At 36.7% G+C, this 23,960-nt stretch overlaps 1 protein-coding gene across 1 annotated transcript; it reads left to right on the top strand.

Annotated features, from left to right (window-relative positions):
- The first annotated feature begins 19,158 nt into the window (after window positions 1-19,158).
- Window positions 19,159-21,670, top strand: LOC145074579 (SEC14 cytosolic factor-like). Its single transcript, XM_079020937.1, has 11 exons — window positions 19,159-19,357; window positions 19,448-19,476; window positions 19,747-19,830; window positions 19,911-19,964; window positions 20,038-20,115; window positions 20,202-20,255; window positions 20,383-20,442; window positions 20,539-20,634; window positions 20,732-20,833; window positions 20,915-20,995; window positions 21,113-21,670. The coding sequence occupies exons 1-11, from the start codon at window positions 19,303-19,305 to the stop codon at window positions 21,449-21,451; spliced, it is 1,032 nt and encodes a 343-aa protein (XP_078877063.1). The 5' UTR covers window positions 19,159-19,302; the 3' UTR covers window positions 21,452-21,670.
- Window positions 21,671-23,960: the final 2,290 nt, after the last annotated feature.

The following is a 23,960-nucleotide window of genomic DNA, read 5'->3' as shown; positions in this document are numbered from 1 at the left end:
GACATGTAATAGCATAGTTTTCATTTGATTTGCATTGTAAGGAAAAAATTTTCCGCAATAAAATGAATTTTGATTTTGTCTTATTTATTTATCCTTGCAATGGCATGTGCGAAAATGGATGTTTGTGTATTTCTAAATTTAGAAATGTTAAATTGGATATGATTCTTGTTTTGTTATTTGTGCAACTGTTGAGAATTTACCAAATATGGAGAGTTTCTCATCGCCCAATTTTCAATTGGATGGAAACTTGGAATCATACAACTTGGTTGCGTGATGAATGAGAAACTTCATATTTGGAAATTAGACTAATTCTTTGACAAAGTGTCAAGTGAAAAGACTAGGAGATCGAGTACACTAGGTTGTGCGTTGATCAAGTCCACCACAAGAGTGATAAAGATATTCGTCATGATTTACTAAAGTTTAGTAAATATGATTATACTTATAAGATTAAGTGTAATTCTGAGTTGATTGAAAATGTTTCAATAAATAGCAGAATGAATAAGAAGAATCGAGTAGGCAGAAAGATAAAAGTTTCTCTATTCTAAGAAGAAGGGAGAGTACCTTTTATTGTGTTTTATGATAAGTCTTAATGATTAAGAGTCATATCTCAATTGATCCTCTAAGTGAGTCTTAGTACATTTGTATGTCTAAGAAGAGGAATCGGGAATTGTGGAAATGGTTAAATCAAGAAGTCAATCATACTTCGTTCCAATATCGAGTCTTAGAGTCATACTCCAAGATTGTGAATTGAGTGACACGTCTTTAGTAGGTTTATAACACTTAACAAATATGGAATTGGAAAAAGTCTTCTTATTCCTGTACATTTGAAATTGGTAAGTTGTGATGTCTTGCAGAAGACAAAGACCAATGAGAACCAATTGAGCGAAGTGTTAGTCTTGATAGGATTTCGCACTAAGTCTTGGATATTTGTTTTGTCAAGAAACGTTCCTTGACAAAGAGAATCATATATGTCAAGAAGTCATTGGGAGTCTCAATTGTCTTCAAAAGTTCAAGAGCTAATAAAAAATAAACTGATAGTTAATCACCAGCACACGACTTGAGGTTGGCGACCTATTGTGTTGACATAATTTTGTTTCTGTGCCATTCCAGATTAAGTTAACTATGCAATATGAGTTCTATGAGTTCTCAATTGGATTGCATAAAGGCAAGGCACCCTGATCAATGGAAAGTACATTGATAAGGTAATGGTGAGCTGCTTAACGACCTGGAAGCAATGGTGGGCACTCATGCTGCCATAAGGCGAGAAATCTAGATTGAACAAGTTCAGTCCATATGAGTTGGATATGTCACAAACATTGTCTTATGATTGTTGTTATGACAAATTCACATGGATAGGAACACATACACTTTAAAATCTAAGTGTCATAAGGTTTCCCTCCTTCATGAAAATGATTGTGAGAAAATTCTTTCATTAAGAGAGATTTTAAGAAGATTGCAATTGTGAAAATTGTATTCTCAAATTCGATTATGATTACGACATCCCTTTTCATAGTTCGAATTGTGAGATTTGGCAATTGGTCTGAACTTTTGGGACTTAGTAACATAAGTTCTGAATTTCTTTCGACACACATGTAAGCTTTCTAAGGCAAAGATGTATGAGTTTAAGAAGCTTAGATAAAGGTTTATCAAAGCATCAGGTATTTAGAAATATGAACTTAAGGAACTCAATAAGCATTGTTTTCTGAAAGTTTAGATGTTTTCTGAATATATGTCAAAGCTAGTGGGAGCATAAGTGTTATGCTTGTATGGTAATAATCATCGTATTAGTGGGAACATGATTATTATTTCAAGTATTGCAAGTTAGCAATATTAGTTATAGAAAACAAAGATTCACTTGGTAGAGTAGTAAGGGTTGAAAAGTTGTTTTGCTATAATTAAGGGAGAGAATATTATACTTCATTTCAAATCTAAAGGCTTAGATTCTGGAATTTTAATCAAATTTAGTCAAATATATATGAATGTTGTGTTGGAATGGTTCAACATGAGGAAATTCTATATATGGAAAGGATAATTGCATTCTCAAAATTTGGTTATGATTACGAAATCCCTTTTCATAATCAAAATTGTGAGAACATGGCAATTAGAAATATTATAGCTGAAGACTGGTAAAGTATCACGTCTTCATGTGAGACAATATCAATCGTGTTCTATATGATTAGGGTATAGGATCGATTGCATATGATATAATGTTTGATCATTCTAAAATTTTCCAAATGCTTAGCGTAATAAGAGGGAAAAGGGACTATAACGGTTTTGACTAAAATAATTAAACAACTATCAAAGGACGATCTAAGGTTCGCCAAGGATTTGTTGCTTATGAGTAGTTGGAAGTATAGTGTTGGATGGACCATATCGACATTATTATGAATAGATAAGATTCTATTAAGAATGAGTTGTCGTATGGAAAATATGGAAATGTTTCCATATTGGGAGTTGGAGATTAAGAATTTATGTCTAGATTAGAAAATTTTATGCAAAAAGGATGTTCAAAGGAATGTACTTTGAGTGAGAGACATCACATCTATAGAATTGTTTTGTAACAATTTCTGATAGAGAACCTTGTATTTTCATTGGCCAAGTCTTGGTGACTTTTATGCTATGACTTTACGAAACGATCGTTGCATAAAATGTTAGAATCTAACATATTCTAGTAGTGGCAAGAACCTTGTATTCTTACACTATTGTTGAGGATTAGGAATTGTGAAATGAGCATCATTGAAAAAGTTTTCAATTGATCTATTTCACAAAGCATGGACCATAGGAAACATAGTGTGCATGCTCGGAGCATAGGAGAGCTATTGTTGTAATTCAAGTAATAAGTTGATTTTCTGAAACAATAAACAATGAATAATGAGTAATCAATATGGTGTTTAAATAAAAGTGTTTTATTTACGCTCAAAAGTTTTGGGGCCTTATAGGATTAAATATTATTATTGCGTTTCACTCTGCATCTTTTGACTTCCAGAATAACTGGGTTATTCGAATCTCCACAGTCGGTCATACGTTGGAAATAGGTATGAAAGAGGACTGTCATGAATCTGTCTGTAGATTGTCTAAGTGTTTATACATAGCACAAGTTTGACGCAGAGTTCATGAGTGCTTTAATAAGATTAGAGTATTGGATTAAACCCATGCTCACCTAAATCACTTCATGGATTTTATCACGGGTGATTGTGAGATGATAATATTGTATATTCTTGAAACCGAGACGTGTGAGTTGTTATTTGTTGGTCGGTTGCACATTGATGATAAGTAAACGCACCAGTAACTTGGTGTTATAAAACTTATTGTTGTGTGTGATTCGATGAGTGAGTACAAGAAAACATTTGAGTCGAAGTTTATCCATTCCTTTTACCCAAAGTGGGATAAAAGCGATATATGTGGGCCCATCGATGATTTAGTGATGACGCCCTAAATGCTTGGCCAAGCCGGGACTAAGTTGATGTGTTTAATTGTAGTCTGTTGTCAGTCGTCATAAATCGGAAGTCGGGAAATAGTATAGAGAGAATGATCGAAATTCATGTCTTGTGTCTATACGATATCTTGAGAATGGAGGAATATATGATCCCTTATCTAAAGGACACGCGTATCTGATAAGATTAGAATTGACAGCGGCTTTTGAAAGCTATGATTTCTGATCAGGTTCTAAAGTTGAAAATCATACTTCACCTCCTCCAATAATTCTCCCTGACCCACGTGTTCTGAAGTAAAATGTGTGATTCTACTTCAGTTTCACATCCCAACAAGGAAAAGAAACTAAGTCAGAATTCTCACATGCTATTATCTACCAGGATTTCGTTATATATAACTAGGGAATGTATAAGTGAGGAAATCATAGCAATTAACTTAGTAATTCTTCTTACTACGAGGGTAGATAAGTAAGTCACTTACAACGACAACGATGAACTGATCCTAGTAAGAATGGCACATCCTATGAATACTGCGAACGGGTTGGTCCTATCCGAGGGGTATCACTACAGACTTGCAGCGTCCGCATCGAATTTGGAGGGTTGTCCTCGGACATCCTTATCCAATACTCGCGACTGGTGATATTCAGATCTCAGGTCTGATTCCTAAAGGGTACCTCGTTCCTTGTGGTTGGTCGGCCTATTCGTTTATGTGAGGCAGATAGTAAAGGTTTCTACTGGAGATATTGTCAGGGTCTCTGAGGTTAATGGAACTATGAGCAATTTGTCTTTCTATTTGAAGAATAAGAACAGAGCCTTCCAGGGTGAAAAGCTTGGTTCTTCAATTTTATTGTTGAATAGTTCGACAGGTTTGACCTAAGAGTTCTTGTAGCTCGGTAGGAAGCATGTGGGTTTGGTTTACACGATTAGGTCTTCTTAGATGGTAGGACGTTTACTCGCCCTCCTGGGCAACCTTGGCCCGAAGTTCATGGCAGAACTCGTACCATATCTTTCCCAGGCTTCTGTGCTTGGACCTTGCCTGCTACATGCGTGACATTCCCAAGGGTCTCCTGTAAGCACTTGTGATAAGGTTTCGGAAGTATAACACTCCTCTGATGCGTGTTTTGGGGTTCCATAGCAAAAGATAATCTGTAGGTTCGAGCTGGATGTTTATGAGAGACGAAGGTTTCGATGTTCGGAGGGGTTAGGTGAAAGGTCCTTTTGTAGATGTTAAATTGGGAAGATGAGGGCTATATCAATGAAGATTGGATGACGACATCAATATCTTTTAAGATAAAACTAGCTAAGATGTATTCGCACGAAGAGATTACTGGAGTGATAAAGTATCTTGTGTTTCTTTTTAGGGTGATAAACTTTGTTTGATGTTATCATTATCGTAGTTGATTTATACCACGGTGCCTAGCACTGGCGGCAGGTGTGTTTCGAGAATTAGTACTAATATTTGACATCATGACCCCTGACAGGTCTCCCTATGACCGAACGGTATATGAACGTCGTAGGTAAGTTGACGTTTGGGAATCGTCGAGTGGGCAGCCCCACTCGGTTCTTACTATTAGACACGGATTAGGAGTCGGGATGAAATTATTTGTTTCAAAACTTCGGTATTTCGATTATGATTAACCCCGATGTATGTAGAAAGTCATCACATCCTAGAGGTAATGATCTTTAGATCATATATGAATGTAGTCGGTTCGATTTGAACGAGAGAGTATTTTAACTACTTTAAGAAAGACAGTGACTTTTAGCAAGCATAACAATTTCATTACAAACATATAGTACTTAAACATTTTTGTCGTTGGACACATTACAAAAGTCCTAATACGGTTTCCTACTGATCCTGCCGGTTCGTTGGTTATGCTCCTCCGCTTTCCCCTTCATTCCTCTCAGTTGGACAGTTTCTCTTGAAGTGTCCCGCTTCGCCACATAGGAAGCACACTGGAATTACCTTGGTACTAGGTGTTGAAGCGATGTGTTGAGTTGGGGTCCTACAGAAACGGGCGGTGTGTCCTTTCCCGTTGCAGTTATCACATCTTAAGATTCGGCAAGCTCCTTTGTGATGGAAACTGCACTTGGCACACTTTGGGAGAGAACCCTTATATGGTCTGGCCAGCGTTTGGGTGGTAGATCCTGTGGCTAGTATTGGGGCATGTGTTGTGACTGCTGTTGTGATGATGGGGGTGGCCATAGGTTGTTGTCTTTTAGTGGATTCTTGAGATTGGTGGCGCTCTTTCATGTTCCAAAACTTTCTCTTCCTGTTCGTAGGTTTGACACCTGAGGTATTTTTGCTGGCGGACACCCGCTGGTGTTCCTGAATGTTACCATTATCTGCATTGTCAGCACCGCTTCCATTTCTGCTGGCGTTGTTAGCATTGAACTGTGCCATGACGGCTGCCACGGCTGCCGTGACTGCAGCCTGAAAAGTAGCAGCGTCTATCTGCAGAGTTGGCACCTTGCTAGTTGGTTGGTTCCCTCTTGGTGAAGACATAGTTATGTTTCATGATGAAAACATCTTCGTTAGTGGAAATGGTTATCTTAAGTGCATCCTTACAATTTATATTAACACATATAAATTTTTGCACATTACTGTACTACTCCTAGTGTTTCCGCTAACATTCTTGAAATAGGGTTACAGCAGTGGGTAGGGGTAGGTTTCATACGGGCGTCAAGCTTTACCCATCTTAGAATCATGTGTGTCCAAACACGCTTGGCTGGGGAGTTCTGATGGGATCCGGTGCATTAGTGTTGGTATGATTCGTAACCGTGAGTCTATGATGAAGGAACTTCTCAACAAAATGATTAAGGGTGAGATGATATTGAGTTTTTAGAATGGCTACACGTCGTGAGTTTCTAACTAAGCTTTATCTTATATTGATTTGTAACGTAATTTGGTCGTTAAGGGCGTTCTGAAAATAATTCATAACGGGAGTCTTTACATGGTAACCCATGAATTTTTAGTAGTTCTGCACCCAAGTGGTGCCTTATAGCTGACCCAGGCTGGGCCCTTATCATGACCAAATGGGAGCATGTTCTCGAAGATTTGACTTGCATCCCTATGATGCAATGCTAATACAGAGTAGAAGTATGTTTAGGTGGTGATCCTTTGATGTTGGTTGTTTGAAACCGGGTTCCATTGGTTGGTGAATGACATGATCCAACCTTGGAGAGAAGATCAGGAACGATTCCAGAGCTAGATTACTCTAGTTTTACAACTTGAATAGAGTGGGTTGTAGGCAGGCTCCTATCGCAGCATGATGGAAGTGTTTGAACAAAAGGGTGACACAGAACTCGGCTGATTGACACGTCGTTGATTGTTTAAGATGTAACAAATTAGGGAAAATTGACCTTGTAGAGGGTCTTATATCATATCAAAGCAGGGCTGTCTTGGCCGCCTAAAGGCCTCACTATAGGTACCTACAGTACAAGATAGTTTCATAGGAAATACCACATAGGGCATAGATAGGGATAACGATTCCTTTTTGACATGAAATGAAGTAAGGCGTTTACTATTGGCGGCGATCATTTTTCTTGTGATCTCTCAATTCAGCTAGCTGCCGCTCCATAACAGGCATGTGCCTTTTGTACACCCTCTGGCGTACTCGGAGTTTTATGACATCGGTTCGTGATTCAGCCAGTGCTTGCAGCAAGGTTTCATAGTCTTTCGCAGACTTTTCACGAGTGTGCTCAAGGCGATTGGTGCGGATCGTATGTATTCTTGCATTTGCATCAACCTTTGCGATACTATGGAGAGTTGTTCTGCTCCGAATCTCGTCTCGGGCAACTCTACAGACCAGGTTTGGAAAAATTCTATCTGCTGGGGTTCCTTCGTTTATGTTGCAGAAGTTTCGATCTCCATCGAATGACATAGGTTGGTCTTGCTCTTCGCTCCAGATTTCCAAGCACTCTACCCAAGGAGGCATCGGGCCTTGAAAAGCCGGTCGAGGATTGGGATTGGGAACACGGGTCATCGAGGATAGGTTCACCATTTCAGGTTCGGAGTCGAAACCGTCAGCAAGGCCTTCAGCTTGGTGACCATCCACAGGGATTGGGTGGCCATTCACTGGCTCCTCTCCGAGCCATTCGGTATTGTTGTGGTTAGGGTAGTACGGGTCGTCGTGGGGATTAAATCCAGCCATGATATCTTCGCGAGAAATGGGGATATAAGAAATAACTAAGTAGATGTACTAATTAGATAATTATAAGATGATCTTTATCAGGTACTTCAATACACTGTTTAGTGCATACTAGTCATATGTATTTGGGACAGGATAGACCTTCGAATAAGCGACCCTAACTCTAAATCCCCAATCCAACGAGAACAGGAAGTAAAGCAAAGATTCACAGATTCTAAGTCTATGACGTCCTAGCTACATATAATTTTTAATGTATCCACTAAGCAATTATTGACGTATTGATAAAAATCTATTTAGTTCTCAGATAAATGATTATAATAACACTAAATACCCCTATGGTATTTCATTGTGGTAGTGTTGGTAAGTTTTTAGACTTGTTTCCATATCACAACCATTCTTGGGCATGTGCTAATCACTCCTCGGTCGGGCATAGTTGATCAGGCTATGCCAATCCCAAGACTGACCATACATCCCCGACCTTACCTGTGATATCCAACAATCATTACTTTTGTTTTGTTCTAGAACGACGTGACCCTAGTATGTATGCATGCGTGTATACTTTTAATAAGAAACTACTTATTTCTAAAAGTATAGTTGTTTTGAAAACATAAAATCAGAGACTCTAGTCCCAATGCATTTATAGTTTGTATATCTTATGTGGTTCGATATACTGAGTTCACTATAAACAATGCTCTGATACCAATCTGTCACACCCCCAAACCAAGGATGGCGGAAACGTTCGAGGGTGGAGGACTTCATGTAGAGTATCACAACAACGAGTATAATAGTGCTCAAAGTAAATACAACCATCATAAATATAACTGAAAAAGTTACACCAAAGTATATGTTTACATGATTCGAATCAATTACATTATGAAACAAAATGAACTGTTTGACGATTTATCGTCCCATCCTCAAAACGTTGTTGGTTTCCTGTTTTCACTGAATTCCTGAGAATACAAGTAGTTTTGAAAAGTGTCAACACAAAGGTTGGTGAGTTCATAAGAGATTTTATTGGAGAATTAGACCATTTTCCTTGTAAAAATGATATGATATGTATTCAGAAAATCCGATATTTTCTTTATAAAGTTTATGTAATGTAGTCTCATAACCGATGACCAAAATGTATAAGTAACCTTTCTTATTAAAGGAAAATGAAATGTGCTTAAATTGACATAAACGCACTTGAATTAAATGATGTTCCCGAAACTTCTATTGTTTGTTAATACTTGATGTATATGTAGTCCTAAGTCTTAGGACCGAGAAAATAACAAGTATCGCCTATACTTAAAGCTATAAATGTGGTTTCAAATGATGTGTAGACATAAATACCAAAAACCAAATGTAGACAGTAATATCGGTACTTATTGAGATAAAAGTGATTTTAAAATTTAAAAACCCATTAAAGTTTTATAAAAACCCCGTAAACTTTGTGTATTGTTATATCCTTATGTGAGCCGCTATAATCATACTTAAGACTAATGAACCTGCCACGACGTTTCTCAGGCGTCGATTAACTGAAATGACAATTATCACCCGTAGACCTGCAGGTCCAACTGTAGCTAGCAGCAAGGTGTGGGGTGTCAATCCCAATATAGATCTATATACAACTATCACGTTCTCCATCCGGGAGACTCTGATTATAACGTACAGGATTTTATATTCCGCACGCGGACGTACGGAAAGAGAATGTCTCACAATCTAGGTTAACAAGTTTACAAGTTGTATGCGGGAGTGTAAAACCTTTCTGTATGAATGTGCCCCTTTTCGTACGTGTGTGTTATGTGATGTATCGAAAACTATACCTATTATAGTTTTATCCAAAACGTTTGTAATATATAAGAACTCTTTTATGAAAAAGCGTAGGGTTATGAAATCCATTAAACTATGCTTATTACAGTTTATATATATACATGTTCTAAATGAATGAATAATCTTATCATGAATGACTTATTTTCAGTTTATGATGATAAAATTTACAACGTATCACATTCAATACTTAGAACTTGACCTTATACACTTTGCTCAACATAATACAAAGTGTTGTAAAAATTACAAGCTGTTAACAAATTTTCAGCCTTCCTACACTGTTTTTGAAAATTTACAGAAAAATCATACGAAGTCGAAAACTAAATCCGTAAATTCTGGGAGTTTCCAAAATGTGTCTAGTTTACTCATAATTTTTATCATGATTTTTAATGACCTGTAACCTAGGTGAAAAAGTCCATAATCACAGACTGGTCCGGATTGGTGTTTGAAATGATAGGCAGTTTTGTAAAAATCACCATAAATTGTAGGAAAATCGTATGGAGATGTGCAAGTAGTCATTTTAAAGCTAAGAAGTGGAACTAAATGCACCTAAAACAGTTTTGAAAACTAAAATGTTTAAGGTGTCCAAAACAGTCCATGAATGGAGTCCAACTTTTCTGATGAAAGCTGTTAGAAGAATTTAGATATGTTCTTGGTGTTTTGGCTTGTATCCCCCCCCCTAAAAACTTGAGAAAACATGAAAATGTAGGGGTATGAACTCACCTTGTGTGATTTCAGTAGATAGGTGTTGAAGAAGAGAAGTGTTCAACCCAAGAACACTTGAAGAATCGCTTGAAGATTCGAAGCTCTAACACAAATATAATGGAGTTTGTGTAAGATACCCATGATTTGAGTGGAAATAATTGGGATAATCTTAAAGGAAATGGATTATGCTTACCAAAGGTGGAGGAAACTCTCAAGATCAGCCCTTGAATCTCGGATTTCTAGAGAGAGAAAGTGAGAGAGAAAGGAGTTTGATCTTCTTGTGAAATGAGAACAAATGAGAGAAAATGAGGAGAGAGGATGAATATCCAGCTCTTCAAAAACGTGGGAAGGAGTGATGATTGAGTGGAAAGGACATTGATGTGACTTAGGTAAGGTGGGGAGGTATGGCTGGTCATAGAGTGGGTGTGGGAGTGGTTGCTTGTGTCATAAAGTAAAGCAAAGTCAACACTCCTCCTATTTGTACTTTTACCCACTTGCTTTTATTATTTAGATAGAGATTTTTATGAATTTATGATTAAATTGTGAATATTTAGGGTTTATTATGTTAAAATATGATTTTGGGTGAAAACCCCGCGTTAAAATAATTAAAAACGGGCCTTAAACGCAAAATTACTCGAAAACCGGAAGAAAAAGGCTTCCCAGCGAGGCCTCTCGGTCCTAGGCCGAGGTTCGGTCCCTAGGCCGAGGTTCGGTCAGGAGGATGCTGATTCGGAGGCGAGACGCGCGAGCCAGAGGCGAGAAGCGAAGGGACGAGGGTTCGGTCCGAAGGCTAGGTCCGAAGGCTCGGTCCGAAGTCAGAAGGGAAGCTTCGGTCCTCGGTCTGGAGATAAGAGGCTAGAATGTCAAAACCGAACGAACTGTAGTGAACAGTAATGAACAGTAACTTCGGTTCGGACCTTCCTTCTATGTGAGGTTCGGCTCGGATGAACAGTAGTCTCGGTTCAGCTCATGAACAGTACTTTCGGTTCAGACCCTCATGAATAGTGCTTTCGGTTCGGTTCATGATAGTACTTTCGGTTCGGAGGGTTCGTTTCCTTAAGTCCGTTTTTCGCGTAGACTTCCGTTCTTGGGCTATTTTCGCCAAATTCGAGGGTCGGGATGCCCCGAGTGATTATAGAAAGTTGGGAGAGATTTTGAGAGAGATTTGAGAGAGATTCCTCGTTCTCAGAGAGATTTGGGAGAGATTTGACGTACTTGGAGAGATTTCGCATACGAAGAGATACGTGAGAGAGATTTCACATACTTAGAGAGATTTGGGAGAGATTTGACATACTTGGAGAGATTCCACATACAAAGAGATATGTGAGAGAGATTTCGCATACTTAGAGAGATTTGGGAGAGATTTGACATACTTGGAGAGATTTGGGAGAGATTTGACGTACTTGGAGAGATTTCACATACAAAGAGATATGTGAGAGAGATTTCGCATACTTAGAGAGATTTGGGAGAGATTTGACATACTTGGAGAGATTTGGGAGAGATTTGACATACTTGGAGAGATTTCACATACAAAGAGATATGTGAGAGAGATTTCACATACTTAGAGAGATTTGGGAGAGATTTGACATAATTGGAGAGATTTCACATACAGAGAGAGATTTGGGAGAGATTTGACATACTTGGAGAGATTTCACATACTTAGAGATATGTGGGAGAGGTTTCACATACTTAGAGATATGTGGGAGAGGTTTCACATACTTAGAGATATGTGGGAGAGGTTTCACATACTTAGAGATATGGGGGAGAGGTTTCACATACTTAGAGATATGTGGGAGAGGTTTCACATACTTAGAGATATGTGGGAGAGGTTTCACATACTTAGAGATATGGGGGAGAGGTTTCACATACTTAGAGATATGTGGGAGAGGTTTCACATACTTAGAGATATGTGGGAGAGGATTCATTGGTGACCTTTTTGAGTGTTCGGCTACGCACTGCAAGGTCCTTAAATCCCGTTAAGCCTTGATTAGGGATCTTGCATACTCCCGATGAGTATGTAACATTGTTTTATCGGTTTGGCTTTCCACGCCACCGTTTTGGGTTAAGGAGATCTAGGTGAACGCACTTTTCGATTTATGATCTCTCATTAGAATAGATAGTTGTTTAGAAGTTACATAACGTAAACTTTAGTACTCACGGCAAATTGAGTTGACTGGTTTGACTTGTTGACTTTAGTTGACTTTGACTTGACCGAAAATTGACGGTTGTCACATGATCCTCCAGGTAAACCTTAGTGCACTAGTATGGCTAAGAAGAGGAATCGAAAATTGTTGAAATGGTTAAGTCCAAAGGTGAATCATACTTTGTTCCAAAATCAAGTCTTAGAGTCATATTCCAAGATTGTGACTTGAGTGACTCATCTTAAGAAGTTCTAACACACTCATCAAATGTGAAGTAGAAAATTGTTTTTCTTACTCTTGCACGTGTGAAATTAGTAAATTGTGATGTCTTGGATAAGACAAAGACCAACTAATACCAATTATATGTCGTGTTTGTCTTGATAAGAATCCGCACTAACTCTTGAATATTTGTTTGTCAAGAAATGTTTTTTGACAAGAGAATCTTATATGTCAAGAGGTCAATGGGAGTCTAAATGATCTTGAAAAGGTTCAAGATCTAATCAAGAGTAAACTTATTCATCACTAGCACACGACTCGAGGTTCATAACCTATCATGTTGACATATTCTTGTTTTTGTACCATTCCAGTTTAAGTCAACTATGCATGTGAATTCTATGAGTTCTCAATTGAATGCATAAAGGCAAAGCACCTTGTTCAATGAAAGTACATTGACTAGTATAGGTGAGCTGATAAATAACTTGGAAGCAATGGTGGGACCCTTGATGGCAAGAAATTAGGATTGAATAGGTTCAGTCCATATGAGTTTGGATTTGTCTTAAACCTTGTCTTACGATTATGGTTATGACAATTCACATGGATAGGAACACATACACCATAAAAGCTAAGTGTCATAAGGTTTCTCTCCGTTTCATGAAAAATGATTGCGATGAAACACTTTCACTAAGAGAGATTTTAAGGAGATAGCAATTGTGATAATTGTATTCTCAAATTCGATTATGATTACGACATCCCTCGTCATAGTTCGAATTGTGAGATTTGGCAATTAGTTTTAACACACATATGAGCTTTCTAAGGAAAAGTGTATGAGTTGAGAAGCTTGATAAGGGTTTATCGAAGCATATCGTATTAGAAATATGAACTTTGGAAGTCAATAAGTACTGATTTCTAAAAGTCCAACTGTTTTCTGAATACACGTCAAATCTAGTGGGAGCATAAATGTTATGCTGGTATGGATATAATTATTATGTTAGTGGGAGCATGATTATTATTTTAAGTGTTGCAAGTTAGCAATATTAATTATATAAAAAAAGTTTCAATTCGCAAAGTTGCAAAGGTTGAATAGTTATTTTTCTATAATTAAGGGAGAGAATATTATACTTCGTTTCGAAATCTAAAGGCTTAGATCGAGAAAGTTTAATTAAATTTAGTCAAAAGACATATATGAATGTTATGTTGAAAAGGTTTAACATAGGGGCATTCTATATATGCCAGTATTATAGCAAAAAACTGGTAAAGTATCACACTTTTATTATGAATCGTGTCCCATATGCTTCGGATATAGGATCAATTGCATATGCTGTAATATTCGACTGTTTTAAAATTTTCCAAATGCCTAGGGCATTAAGAGGGAAAAGGGACTAGAACTGGATTGACTAAAATAATTGAAAAACTATCAATGACAATCTAAGGTTCGCTAAGGATTGGTCGCTTGTGAACAGTTGGAAGTATAGTAATGAATGGACCATATCGACATTATTATGAATAGATAAGACTCTATTCACAATGATAGTCATATGGAAAATATGGAAATGTTTCCATATTGGGAGTTGGATTTTGAGAATCTATGATTAGAAACTTTTATGTAAGAAGGATGTTCAAAGGAATGTACTTTGAATGTGAGACTTCACATATATGGAATTGTCTTGTAACAATCTCCAATAGAGAACTTTGTAATTTCATTGGCAAATTCTTGGTGACTTTTGTGCAATAAGATTACAAAAGGATCATTGCATAAAATGTTAGGATCTAACATATTCTAGTAGTGGCGAGAATTTTGTTCTTACACTAACGATAAGGATTAGGGATTGTGAAATGAGCATCATTGGAAATGTTTTTCAATTGATCTATTTCACAAAGTATGGACCATAGGTAAACAGAGTGTGCATGCTTGGTACATGGGACAACTGCTATTATAATTCAAGTAATAAGTTGATTATGCGAAACATTATACAATGAATAATGTGTAATCAATATGGTGACTAAATAAAAGGGGTTTTATTTATACTCAAAAGTTTGGGGCCATATTGGATTCGATTATTATTGTGTTTCATTTTGCATGTTTTGAATTCCCGAATAATAAAATTATTCAAACCATCCACAGTCGCTAAATACTATGGAATTGTCTTGTAACAATCTCCAATAGAGAACTTTGTAATTTCATTGGCAAAGTCTTGGTGACTTTTGTGCAATAAGATTACAAAAGGATCATTGCATAAAATGCTAGGATCTAACATATTCTAGTAGTGGCGAGAATTTTGTTCTTACACTAACGATAAGGATTAGGGATTGTGAAACGAGAATCATTGGAAATGTTTTTCAATTGATCTATTTCACAAAGTATGGACCATAGGTAAACAGAGTGTGCATGCTTGGTTCATGGGACAACTGCTATTATAATTCAAGTAATAAGTTGATTATCCAAAACATTATACAATGAATAATGTGTAATCAATATGGTGACTAAATAAAAGGGGTTTTATTTATACTCAAAAGTTTGGGGCATATTGGATTCGATTATTATTGTGTTTCACTTTGCATGTTTTGAATTCCTAAATAATAAAATTATTCAAACCATCCACAGTCGCTAAATACTTTGGAAGTAGGTATTGAAGCTAGACTGTCATGAATCCGTCTGTAGATTGTCTAAAGTGTTTAGACATAGCACAAGTTTGCTGCAGAGTTCATGAGTGTTCCTATAAGACTAGAGTATTGGATTAAACCCACACTTACTTGAATCACTTCATGGATTTTATCACGAGTGCTTAGTGAGACGATAATATCTTATATTCTTGAAACCGAGACGTGTGAGTTGTATTCTGCAAGTCGGTTGCACATTGATAATATGTAAACGCACCAGTAACTTGGTGTTATAAAACATATTGTTGTGTGTGATTTGATGAGTAGGTACAACCGAGCATTTGAGTCAAAGTTTATCCATTTCTTTTACCCAAAGTGGGATAAAAGCAATATATGTGGGCTCCTCGATGACTTAGTGATGACACCCTAAGAGCTTGGCCAAGCTAGGACTAAGTTGATGTGTTCAATTGTAGTCGGTTGTCAGTCGTCATAAATCAGAAATCAGGAAACAACACATAGACTGAGAGAATGATTATAATCTATGTCTCATGTCTATACGATATCTAGAATGGATGAATATATGATCCTTATCTAAAGGACACGTTTCTGATAAGATTAGAGTTCTACAACGACTTTTAAAAGCTACAATTGCTGATCAGGTTCTGAAGTCGTATGCAAAATACTTATTAGACTTATCCAAGTGAGAGACTGTTGGATTTGGTGTCTAAGCTCATAACTATTTTGGTATGTACTTGACCCGATAGAGCATGGTCCTTTTGGGTTGCCTTCACCATAGTAACTGATAGGATGAACTAAGGAGAAAAATGATTAATTATGATTTATTAATATATTATGTGAATACTATATTAAAAGAGAAATCATATTGTTTAATTAATATTAGTTAAGAATTAATAAGAATTAATTGTGTGGCTAAAAGAGATTAATTAAATAAAAGGGGTTGATATTGCAATTATAAGATAGTTGCAATTGGGTTGTGGATTCCTAATGGAAAGGGCATTGGACGAAATCTATGGGAAGCCCATATGATTTTCATCTAAAGGCTTTCTAAGGGAACTCCATGGGTTGCTTAAGACCTAAGCAGAGAGTTAGGGTTTCACCTGAAACCCTAGCAGCCCACACAAGTATATAAAGACCCCTAGGGATCCCAAAAATGTGGCTAAGCTTTCTCTAGAAGATCTTGGACGTTTTTGGTGCTCCTCCTCCCTCTCCTAAGTCATCTTGTTGCTCATGGTGTTTGTGACTCCATTAGAGGTGCAACATTTGAGGCACTAAGCTTTCATAAGTTAAGATCAAGAGGAATTGAGATTGTTATTGCTACATAACAATAAAGGTAAGATCTAAACCCTTTTATCATGATAATATCGAATATTATATGCTAGATCTAGGGTTTATGAGCTTTGGATGATTATTGCATATTCATTAGACAAACTAGATTCAAAGCTTTAGGGTTTGCATATACACCATAGGATTGTTGTAGTGCTCATAACCCATCAATTATTTTACCGCTAACCTAGCTTGGACCAAAATCAAGGCCCAAACTCAAACTCTGGAGGCCCAAAAGCCAAATACTAAATCAAGGCCCAATATATGGCCCAAATTTCCAATTTAGGCCCAAACCCCTTACATGGGCCTTACCCTAAAGTCCATCCATATATCCTATCCATACACTTGTTCTCAGATGGCCCAACAAGAACCCAAACACCTAGGCCCAAAAGGAAGGCCTATCTCAAGGCTCAAACAAAAATTAGGGTTTTCACATAAAATAATGATTAGGGTTAAGTAAGAACACTTAACCCATTAAGGACTTAATCCATTAATTCCAATATTGCATTAAGTTAATTGCAAATGATTATTAGTTAATATTTTAAGTCTAATAAATAGTTTTAGTGCGGGTCCCGATCAATTCCAAAATTAGGGTTTCAAGACATTAGGGTTTTCTAAACCCTAATTAGGGTTTCCAACCTAAATACTAGCCAATTAGGTTAATTAAAGTTTAATGAGTTGGGCACCACCCACTAGCACCCCGGGCGATGGTGGTCAACGGTGGTTCATGGCGGCAGCCACCACCTCACGGTGGTGGTGGTTATGATTTTTAGGCCAAAACAGTGAAAAACATTCCAAACACCCGTCCAAATGCACACATATATACACACAACCACACAAAGTGGTGGCTGATGGCGGCAAAACAACAACATGAGGTGGCAGCCACCACCTTATAGTGGTGGTGACAGGTCTTCCTTAATCAATCTGGCCAAAATTACATCTATACAACATCACACCCCAAAATCCACGTAATAGCACCATAATATACACATACAGCCACCCACCCACGGTGGCTGTTGGTGGTGGAAAAGAAGGAGTGGTGGTAGCCACCATGGTTGGCAACCTTGGTGGTTTTTTCGTGATTTCCGGCCATCCTCACGCATCTAATGATTGAACATGTACTCCTCATCGCCCTAATTAGACACAGACACACCATACACACAGGATGACACCCACAACACTGCCACCCATGTGGTGGCAAATAGCAGCCGAGGAACACAGCGAGAGGGGCAGCCGCCCGGAGTGACGACGACGACAGGACTCAGGGTAATGGCGGAAGAAGCGAATGAGCACATTATTGGGGAAGGAGATGCAGTAGCGACCACAAAATCATCGATCTTCGCAGTCACAGGTGACGACGACGTGCGAGATTGACTCCGGGGCTTCCGGCTTCGTCAGCAGCGGCCATCGGCGTCGTAGTAGGGTGCTTGGTTGTTCAGGGTGGCGGCTAGAGCATGGAGGTATAAGGGTGGCGGTTGGTGAACATGAGCTAGGTTTAGGCTTTTGGAAGTGGCGATCCTTAAGACGGGAGGGAAAGACCAACGGGTTCAAGTCCCGTATCATTACCAAACTTACATGCCTTTTTACGAGATTAGTCCCTACCACAACAATTCCTTTTCAGTTTAACTCCACAATTTACCAATTATCCCCTGCCTTTTGAATTTCTTGCAAAACCACCCAAAATTACACTTTAACCCCCAATAAATTATGACATTTAACTCCTCGAAACCAACACCTTGCTAAATTATTATTGATTTGGCTACAATAATATAAAATATAATTTACATCTCGGGGTTTTAGAATTTATTATTTATTTAATTTAAACGGAATGTTACACATTAGGTGGAGGGAACTTGCAACACATGAAGACATTGCTAATCCTCCAAAAAAAGCCGAACATCTTCATATTCGAGCTCACAACAAGTGTCATCGAATGGTCACATAGGCGTTAATATTAATGATGATAACGACAACATCGAAGAAATACGTGCGCCTCCTCCTCCCATGGGAATGGACAAAACAAAAGCTTGAGCAAGAGGAAAAGGAAAAACGCCATCTTCAAATTCGTCGGTCGGAACCGAGCGGTCAAATAGTTCGGAGGAAATGATGACACAAATAACACAATTGAATACAACTTTAGAGAAACATGTGGCTGAAACCATCTGACTAACAGAATATTCATTATTAATGCAAGATATGAGACATCTCGACCCAAATATCTGGAGACGGCTAAAGTGGTGAAGGTGTCGATTCGTGAACAACATAATCTAAAATGCAAATGAAATTTCATAATCTAAAATGCAAATGAAATTTCGATGTTATGTTTTTTTTTAGGTTTTTTTAATTTTTCACGTCATGGTTTTTTTAAATTTTTAATGTAATTTTAATTTCATGTTATTTTCAATTTTTAGGATTTCTAAAATGTAATTTTTAATTTTATGTTATTTGTAATTTTAATATGGTTTTTATTAAAAAAAAGTTCTTATTTTTTTATTGAAATTAAAAAAAAAAAAAAAAGTTTATAGGTAAAAATAAAATCACTGCTTACACCCTAGTTCGTAGAAAAAATATAAAAAAATATAAAAATGACATCTGGTATATGTCACCCTTTAGCTTTGACAAAAAAAAAATGCACCAAACTCTTGCCTAAACAAATTCTCAAGAAAAATAGCAGCATTTTTAACGTTAAAAAGCTTCAATTTTCCGCCATTAATTTCATAAGTATATGTGCGAACGCATGCCAACTACTTCCCTGCTCTTCATAGTCACGACTCACGCCCACATACTCTCTCTCTCTCTCTCTCTCTCTCAGGTGGATGAATGGTTAGAACAAATTTATGAAAATTGAAGTTTGGTAAACTGGGTTTGGTTTCTTAAGAGCAGATTGATTGTCGCAGAAAGAGGAAAATGGTGATCATAACCCAGGATATGATAAAGCAATTCCAGAATCTGATAGAAGCATGTTAGTGTTTCTCTCTCTCTTTCTAAAACCCTCACATTTCTCTTTGATTTGATTTTTTCCGGTGATTTACACTCTAATTTGTTTCCGCAGTTGACGAGCCTATCAAGATCATATACGAGGTTCGATTTCTGCTCTACTTAGCTGTTTGGATCTGTTGTTAGTATAGTTTCTAATATTTACCGACTCAACCGCGATCCCCTTTTATAATTCTCGATCATTTTTCCTGATCTGAATCGCTAAATTCAAATCGAAGTCAGCGTTTGAATCTTTTCGTCAAACGAACCATTTTCTTCAAATCTCAATACAGCAAAGCGTGTATAAACTTCAAATTCGTATGGTCTCTGTTAAATTAATTATAATTACTGCTCTAATTCGATCTTCATTTCCAGAATTTGCATCAAGGATATCCAACTGAGACTATTGTTCGGTTTCTTAAAGCACGAGACGGAAACATCTCCAAAGCTCATAAAATGGTTAAAATCAAACTCATTCTCGTTGAAACTTAAAACTCATTATCACATTACATGCCTGCTGATGCATCTTAGCTTTTCAGCTTGTCGATTGTCTAAATTGGAGGATTGAAAACCAGATCGACAAAATATTGTCGGTGAGTTTTGTTCATGAAATATTTACAGTTTTTCAGGTAATCATCATTGCTAACTTTCTGCTTATAAACCCAGAAACCAATCGTCCCTGTTGAGCTTTACAGATCAGTGCGTGAATCCCAGCTTATAGGCATGTCAGGTTACACAAAAGATGTATGCGTTTTTCACCCAACTAATACTATTCTGGTTTCATTTGCTTCCATATTCATGGTTCTCTGGTTTCTTGATAAACTATCCAGGGGCGACCTGTTATTGCTGTTGGTGTAGGGCTTAGCACATATGACAAAGCATCTGTAAGCATTCCATATCTTCTGATTCCGATTATGATTCTGATTCTGATTCTTCAAATTGTAATTAGCACTACAAAAGTTCACATCCAGATACCCTTATGTTTCATGGTATTTTTCTCTTCTATTCTAGATTCATTGCTATGTTCAATCACACATCCAGATAAACGAATACAGAGACCGCATAATTTTGGTAAGTTCATATCACAATAATACTTTCAAGTTTCAACCACATAAATTTTCCATCATCTTTTCAAATAAGCATTAAGCAACTCCCCTTACATTTTAGCCATCTGCAACAAAAAATTTTGAACGACACATAAGCACATGTGTCAAGGTTCTTGATATGACTGGGCTCAAACTTTCCCATCTCAATCAAATCAAGGTACGCTACTTACTCTATCAAATCAGTAATCCAGTAGTTAGTTTATGAAACTAATTATAAATCTTATGTTAATACATTTTCATCAAATTTGTTGCAGTTATTAACTGTTATATCTAGCATCGATGACTTAAACTACCCAGAGAAGACAGATACTTACTATATAGTGAATGCACCATATGTATTTTCAGCTTGCTGGAAGGTTTGTCATTTCTCTTCACTTTTGATGAAAGATTTTAAGATTCTTTTCTACACCCGAATCATAAAGTTTGAATCTTTGCAGGTTGTGAAGCCACTCCTGCAAGAAAGAACAAGAAAGAAGGTCCAGGTGCTTTCGGGTTGTGGGAAAGATGAACTCTTGAAGGTACTTTAAGCGTGTCTGTTTGTTATGATGGAATGAATGGAATGGAATAGATCATTACATTCCATTTCCATGTTGGAATGAGTCCCTGATGTTATATATTTTACTTGAAATGAGCAGATAATGGATTACGAATCTCTACCCCATTTTTGTAGAAGACAAGGGTCTGGATCATCAAAGCTTGCAAGAAACAACAGTGGTGATGATGATTCTTGTTTCTCATTGGACCATGGGTTCCACCAGCAGCTGTATAACTACATAAACCAACAAGCTGCTGGTGTAAAACCGCGGGCCCCACTCAAGCAAGGATCTTTTCATGTGGGGTTCCCTGAACCTGATCTAATGGACTGTAAGATTGTTCAAACGATAGAAACTGAGTTTCATAAGATAGAGAACCAAAATGGGTTTGCTGATGATGAACATGATCACAAGGGTAAGATAAATGGTGAACAACATTAAAAGGGAGAAGAAACAAATGTTGGAACTCGCAATTGATAATTATTCAGTTGTGTATGATAATTATATATATAGATATATCTTATAACGTTATGTTATGTTGTAATTTTTATAAACGCGTTTCACACTCCCTTGAAACGAAACGAGAAAAATAGTGTTTTTGACCTTAAAATTCGAATATAAGTTGATGAAGCACACACAATAAAGCATGAATTTTTATCATGTCCATTGCAGTCTCATATAATGTAAAATCATTCAAATCAATTTTGCTGTTGTTTCGGTTGTAGCTAGTTTGTTATCGTGACTTTAATGGTGTATTTAGTACAATTAGACATTTGTGGCTAAATGACGATAATTGTGAGACTTACATGTCAAAAAAGTAAATACTCGCATGATTGTCTTTTAATAAATCATAAATTCATAAACCTAAAACCTGCCAACCATAGTCTATCACTATTCTACCTTTAAAATAAATGGTTTAGGTTATTTTTGGTCACTTAATTTTTGTTTTTGTGCTCATTTGGTCACTTAACTCTTTTTTAAGTTATAAAAGGTCATGAAACTTTGGCTTTGTGTTCATTTAGTCACTTAACTTGTGGTTTGGTTACATTTAGTCACCTAACTTTTAAAATTGTGTCCATTTAGTCACTAAACTTTTAAACTTTTTCAAATGTTTAGTGACTAAATGAGCACATTTTTAAAAGTTTGATGACTAAATGAGCACAAATCTAAAAGTTAAGTGACCAAACCAAAAGTTAAATGACTAAATGAGCGTAAAGTCAAAAGTTTTATGACCTTTTAAAACTTAAAAATAGTAAAGTGACCAAATGAGAACAAAACCAAAAGTTAAGTGATCAAAAATGACCTAAACCCTAAAATAAAAACCGGAGTTAATAGTGATTAATCTCTAGCTGTATTTTATTTTCCATTCCGTTTTTAACACACACACACAAAAAATATTGAATATTTCAAATATATTTTTTTTCTTGAACTTTTTTAGATTTTATAAATACCCCTTCAATTTACAAGTTTTTACAAATTTGACAAAAAACTTTTTATTATAATAACTCTAAAATTTATATAGTTAAATAAATATAACCAGACATTTGAAGTAATTTCAAATATAAAAAGGAAAAAACTTCATAAATGGTCCCTGTGGTTTCATGAAATATGAAGTTTTTTCCCTAAGTTTCAAAAAACTCACAGTTGATCCCTTTGGTTTCAAAACTTTTAATGTACAGTCCTTATACCTCACTTCGTTACCATTTAGCCGTTAACTCAATTTTTAATATAATATTGCAGGGGTAATTTTGTCATTTCACTTGTAACCTTCACTCTTTAAGAGGGAAATGATTATGTTCAGTACCAATTGTTTGCATGTCGACTCCACAACTCGTCCTTCTCCCAAGAACATAACTAGCTTCACTTCAGTTCATCACACCATTTTCATCGCACAAGCAAGAATAGAAATTAGGATTTAGGGTAGCAAAAATAGAAATTAGGATTTAGGGTTTAAGTAGAAGGAATCATAATGGTTCTGTCAATATGATGTTTGCGAGGAGAATATTTGACTTTGAAGGACTTGCCAAAATGATATGATATGATCCTACATAAAACTTATGTTTTTCGTTGATTGTGTTCATGAAGAGAAATCATTCACTTTACCCTTTATTTTTTATTTTTTTTGTGTTTCCAGAAGGATATGACAACTATTTCACATTAAAGATATACTACAGTGGTATCTTCACCAAGGCACCTGGAAGGAAATACATTGATGGTAACATAGCATACATAGATGATGTTGACACTGATTTATTTTCAGTTCATGAACTTGATGACATGGTTCGAGAATTAGGGTCCAAAATTGAGCAGACCCTTTACTACCATTTATGTATCCCTGAATACCCCTTAGACCATAGCGTAATGCCTTTAGGTAATGACCACGATATACTTAAAATGGTTTTGTATGTCCCTAAAAACATACTTATAAGGGTGTGTACTGAAAATGGTCAGACTAAGGTACCTACCTATTTTAAGTCTCATTCTAAAGTTACTATTGAGGAGTTAGAACCTGAGAGTGTCACCTGAAATAAATAGAAAGAAACCTTGTATGAGAGAAGTAGGACCATGTAGTAGAAAGCTTGATTTAAAACAGCATGTGAGCTCTGTTTTTGAGCAGTCACAAGTATTAGATATGGATGAAGGGCATGATTACTCAAAGACTATTGTGTCATATATAAGATCATAGGTTAGCCAAAAAGTAATGTCATTGATGTGGTGAATCATGAAATTGAAACTCAAGAGGAAGTGATTAATCATGGAATTAAAACTCAAGAGGAAGTGATCAATCCTGAAGTTGAAACTGAAGAACTAGTGGGAAGTTACCATGTTGAATGCAACCTCTAAGATGTAGAGGAACCAAGTTATCAAGCTGATGATGGAGCCCATACTACAAGAGTTGATGAATTTAAACCATTCTTAGAGGATTATTCACTTTTTGCTGAGTATAATG

Source organism: Lactuca serriola, chromosome 9 (genome assembly GCF_051521515.1).
Source record: "Lactuca serriola cultivar US96UC23 chromosome 9, Lser_US96UC23_V15, whole genome shotgun sequence".
Taxonomy (NCBI): Eukaryota; Viridiplantae; Streptophyta; class Magnoliopsida; order Asterales; family Asteraceae; genus Lactuca; species Lactuca serriola.
This window is presented reverse-complemented; position numbering and strand designations above follow the sequence as displayed.